This window comes from Pterocles gutturalis, unplaced genomic scaffold (genome assembly GCF_000699245.1).
Source record: "Pterocles gutturalis isolate BGI_N339 unplaced genomic scaffold, ASM69924v1 scaffold20929, whole genome shotgun sequence".
Taxonomy (NCBI): Eukaryota; Metazoa; Chordata; class Aves; order Pterocliformes; family Pteroclidae; genus Pterocles; species Pterocles gutturalis.
The window spans coordinates 1-5,204 of NW_010131152.1; the positions used below are offsets into that span (position 1 = coordinate 1).

General features: G+C 47.6%; 1 protein-coding gene across 1 annotated transcript; it reads right to left on the reverse strand.

The window, feature by feature from the left end:
* Positions 1 to 896: 896 nt before the first annotated feature.
* On the reverse strand, positions 897 to 5,201 carry LOC104466930 (acyl-coenzyme A thioesterase 1-like; the record flags this gene model as incomplete). Its single annotated transcript, XM_010080510.1, has 3 exons — positions 897 to 1,502; positions 3,278 to 3,480; positions 5,108 to 5,201. Coding segments are annotated over 3 exons (903 nt in total), but the record flags the coding sequence as incomplete, so codon positions are not given.
* Positions 5,202 to 5,204: the final 3 nt, after the last annotated feature.

The window sequence follows — 5,204 nt, forward strand, 5'->3', positions numbered from 1 at the left end:
CAGCTGCCTCAAGGCGCTGCCACGCCGGCTCTGCAGCCCCACTATTTTTAGCAGTGCTTCCAAGCAGGGAGCTGTGGAGGCATTCAGGGAATGCACAGGCGGGGAGAAGCCGCCCTCCTGCAGTGCTGTGGACTGGCACAGGGTACATCCAGGCCTGCTGAGGAGATGCCCGCGGGCAGGTCCAGGCATGACTACCAGTGGGTCCAATTCTGTTGTTTATTCATGCTTACGAACTTTTCAAAACCATACAAATATCTCATTTCTGTTGCAGGCGCTCAGAATGTCACGTCAGACTATGGGCTGTTGTCTGTAAATGAAAGATGTGTCATCTGAGGATGCAGGCGCAGTATTGCTGCTTTGGTAAGTGAAATATTAGATATTAGGCATTAAGTGTTAAGGCAGATGCATGTCAGTGATGTGGGAGAAGAGGAAGGCACAGTGAAGGAGAGGGAAGCACACAGGGAGAAAAGAAATGTTACTGGAGGCATGAAGAGAGAACAGCTGCTTCCAGAAAAACTAGAGCACAAAGCTGGCTCAGGTAAGGGCAATGGCATACATCATGTTTCCTCTGAGAAAGCCAAGGCAAATTTTCATCCCAGTTCTCAGCATGGATGAGTTGCCTTCCAGTTAAATTCACATTCAAAGCAGACCCAGCCTTACTACCGTCATTTTTACACAGCATGTAACTGCATACTACACACAACAGGAGGCAAAGACTTCTAACACAGTGAGGTTAGAGGGTGTTAAAAAGAAGCAGCTCTTGTGCGTTCACCCACTATCATCCTCCAGGAAACTCAATATCTTATTCTCTGATTTTCCGTGTTCTCATTCGGAGCCGTTTAACAAAACAAACTTGAAACACCAGCATCTTCATCTGTAAAGTAACCTAACTCACATCACAGCTTACTGGATGTTCCAGATGGATTGCCCATGAGGTGTTTGCGGAAGAAGGCTTGGATCTGCTGCCAAGCACCTACTTGTGCCTCACAGTGCGCCTTGGGCTCCCCTCCCCACACCACACGCCTGCCAACTAGCAGGTGCATTGAGGCTGGACACATCGGGAAAAAAGGGGGTTCAATGTAGTGCCCCGCTCCAGGATAAATGACTATCTCAGGCTTTTCCTTCCCGTGAGCTTGCAAACGTTTGCTCCCCTCAACTGCAAAGAATTCGCTTTTCCAGTTGCGATCATCCTGGCCAACAATGAACAAGAAGTGACACTCGGCCTTCTCCAAAGGGATAAAGCTTTGGCGGTCAGGCCCTTCTAACGGGTTGTTCAGCATATCGACAATATCAGCAAGGCCAGACTTGTCGACCTTCATGCGTTTCGCATTGACGCCAAGGGGTGGAATGGTGATGTCCTTGTAGCGGAGCACTGCGCCCACATTTGCCACCGAGCCGTTGATAAGGGCGGTGGCCGTGATGCCCTTTAGGAAGGAGGCCATGGAGATGCACAGGTCACCCCCCTTCGAGAGTCCAAGCAACCCAATCCCTGGACCTTTAACCTGGAGGAGAGAAGAGAAGCCACAAGCAATGAACCACGGCATGCCACTTCTTTAAATTGTTGCCATGTTCGCAGCAGTGTCTGTCCTAAATCTGGACCCCAGGTATAGGCATCCAAGGTCCTGTGTGCAGGGCCCACATCTGAGGGACCGTAGGGCACTGCTCTGTGCTTGTTTTATGGCCATAAGCCCTGCTGATACTGCAGCACCATCCCTACAAAACTACAAGGCTCAGTGCTGAAGGGTACTGCAGAGAGTACAGCTGTGCTTGCAAAAAGCATTCAGATGTGCAGCCCCAGATTCACTTTGCTTATAAGGCAGTTCAGGGAAGAAAAGGGAAGGGGCAGGGGAGGCCTTTTCTACAAATGCTTTCTTTCAATGCAGAATGCTCAAAGTCAGCAATGACTATGATACTATCATCAGTTACGATAACGTATTTCTTATATGCAGCCCCTGTCTTTGATTCTCCTATTAAGAAGCTAACATGGGGTAGCAGACACCACATCAGCTGCTCTCTCGTTTCTCTAGTATGCTTTGTGTCTAACTCGCAATGAAAAGGAAGTATTCTGAGATAACTTAGTCATTCAAATACACCTTAAAAAATATTTAAAACATTTTTCTAAACTAATTGTACAGCCCTGTGGAGTCAATCTAGAATAGGTTACCTTAATTTTCTTTTACAGAGGCAAATTAACTAGAATAGAAAAGCTGAATGATCTTATGGGGTGCTGAAATCCCCCACGGACACTGGAAGAGGGTTAGCTAATACCACAATTGCTCTAATATCCCAAGACTCTCTGGGGTAAAAAGGCTCTGAGACAGGATCAAAATTGAATACCATTTGTACCTTATCACCAGTGTAATAGGCTCCAAATCCACTGACTTTGAAGCATGGAAAGAGGGAAATTAGAAAATATGGCTGCAGTTTTGCAACATGTTAAAAACATGGCGGGGCTATCAGTGGAGGTGTTAATGGGAGGCTATGGTACTGCTCTCAGGAGAAAAAAAAAAAAAAAAGAGAGAGAGAAAAAAAAAAAAAGGCAATTTTCAGAGTTTTTTGGGCAGAGAGGTGGCATGAGCAGTTAGGGTGACTGAAAAGCAACCATGACTTTTAACAATGACTTATCTTTCTGAGGCTGAGGAAATTTTGAGTCTCCAGAGAGACCAAGTGTTGCCTTGTGCAATTCTAGTTATTGTCGTGCACAGCTACTTGGAAGCAGTTGCAGAAATGAGCAGGGCTGTCTTCTGAGAGGTGCTGACTTAGAAGGATTCCCGAGTTCACAACCAGCTACTAAAACACACACGCACCAAATACTGACATTTGGAGTGACTTCAACAGCTTATACAATACACAGCAACAAAGGTGTATTGCTGCACTGCCTTGAGACCTGGATCACAGAAACTTATCATGTGCTCCATGGCAGAAAAGAGCACTGAGTTCTAGAGGACATTCTACACAGCATAAACCTAAAAGCCTCACTGGAAGTCCACTAAGCCTCGAGGCAACTAGTACCCTGGTTATGATGCTGGGTTGAAAGAAGCAGAAATTACCAGCGTGTGACCCACGTGTCACTGTGTCACCTAGCCAGTTCAAAAGGAAGAATGGGAATAATCTTCCAGAGAACCACTGTAATGAGAGTTAAAGATATGACACTAATTACAGCGAACTTGAACAGAGATGCTATTTTAAGTACAGCAGCTCTGCCCCATCTGCAGTCCGACAGCACCTGACTTATGAGAGTTCCCTGTAGTGAGAGAGTGTCAATGCACAAACCAACCTGGGTGTGTTGTAACATATAGTTTACAGCTTCTTCAAAATATTCCAGGTGCAATTCCTTTGTCTCTTTGGGGAGATCTTCATAGCCATAGTAAGCCAGAGCCAGCACAGCAAAGCCATAGTTGGCCAGCAGGCATGCCCTGTACTCGGGGAGTCCTCCTCCAACTCCATACAAGTCAATAATTCCCGGAAAGGGGCCATTTCCTGCAAGAGACCACATAACAGGACACATTAACCCACAATTTTAATTATATTCCAAATTCATAGGCCTGGGAATGTCTCTTTTTAAAAAAGAGAAAAACATAGAGCAGCAGAATGGTACTAAGGTTTCTAAATTACTGTGCCAGTTTTCAGTACATGGACACATTGCTTCAAGATTAAACAAGACAGCACAAAATAGCAGGCCTGCTAATGTTTTCGATAACATCAGGGAACACATGGCCTGAAGGGAAGGGATCCCTTGACAGTCACAACTAGTTCTCTACAACATGTCAATTCACTGCAAAAGCATCAGGCTCTGTTTCAAAAACACCCAGGAGGCTTCTCCCCAGCGCATTTCTCAGAAGACTTCATCATCTTCTGATGGTTCCAGCTTCTCAGTTTCAGTGTAAATGTACTATAGCCATTTATTCGGGGACAAAGCGAAGAATATATTTGTAACCAGCCTTGCTAATTGGTGAGGGAAGCTTTACATCAGGTTCATCAGGGGACAGGGACTGAAGTCCAAAGCTGAGATGGATGCTAAAATATAACGAAGTATGGAAAGGAGGAGGCCAAGAGGAACACTCCCATTCCCACCCAGAAGGGAGGGCGAGGCTTCCCTCAGCTGTCTGCAGGCTAACACACAAAATTTGGGCAACAAACAAGAACTGGAAATTTATCTCCAACCATGGGGCTACAATGCAGAGTTGGGGATGCTGGCTGGGACAGCACATACGATTTTGGCACTATCACGGAGGAGTTTCCAGGGACAGGCAGGGAAGAAGGGGAAGAGGGGAAGGCACGTGCTATGTAGAAGAGCTCCTTGAGCACATCGCATTCCAAAGACACGCTTGGTGAAAGCCTCTGGCTCACAGCAGGAAGGGAAGGTGGGATGTGGTGGTGGTGGGGCTGCTACAGACCACCCAGCCAAGAGAAGGCAAGAGACGAGGCTTCTCACAGACAACCAGTAGAAGTCTGGACAGCTGCTGGGAGGACAATACACCATTTGCAAGGCAATATGGAAACCTCACAGACCCTCTTGATCATTTTCTGACAAAAATACTCGAAGCGAAAACCTGCCTAATAGTTTATTTGATCTTGTGCTCACAAATGGAAAAGAACTGGGGGCAAATGTGGTAGCAAAAGGCAGCTTGGGCTGCAGGAACTATGAAATGACGGAGTTGAAATTCTGAGAAACAGCTTTGAAGGGAAGCAGCACGTTTAGGACTTTAGATTTTTGGAGGGCAACCTTCAACTTATTCAGAGAATTACCAGCTGAATTCCCTGGAAAACAGCCAGTTAGAGGAAAAGTACCTTGAACACTGGCTGACACCACCTCCCACGGAATTTGCAATCAAGAAGAGTACTGTCATCCATGCCTTTGTGCCCAATACGAGCCAATAAAACAAACTCATGGTTGTTGTAACACATGCAGCGCCACTACCTGAGGAGCGTGGCCAGCAAACCAAAGCTGGTCGGGCTGATCAGGCCACTCCTCCAAGAGTGCCTGGTGCCAGCTGGGGAGGTCCGCTAGCCCTTGTCCTCCGCCTTGTGCCGGGCTCAAGGGGGCCTGGCGGGGGTCTGGCTCTGGGTCCAGGCCTGGGCGCACAGTGCCGAGGTTGGTACTCACCGGGGGGCAGGAAAAGCGTGGCCCGGATCCTCCCCTCCCGCACCGGCACTCTCCGCACCCCGTCCCGCAGGAACGCCCGCTCGTGCTGCGCCTGGGC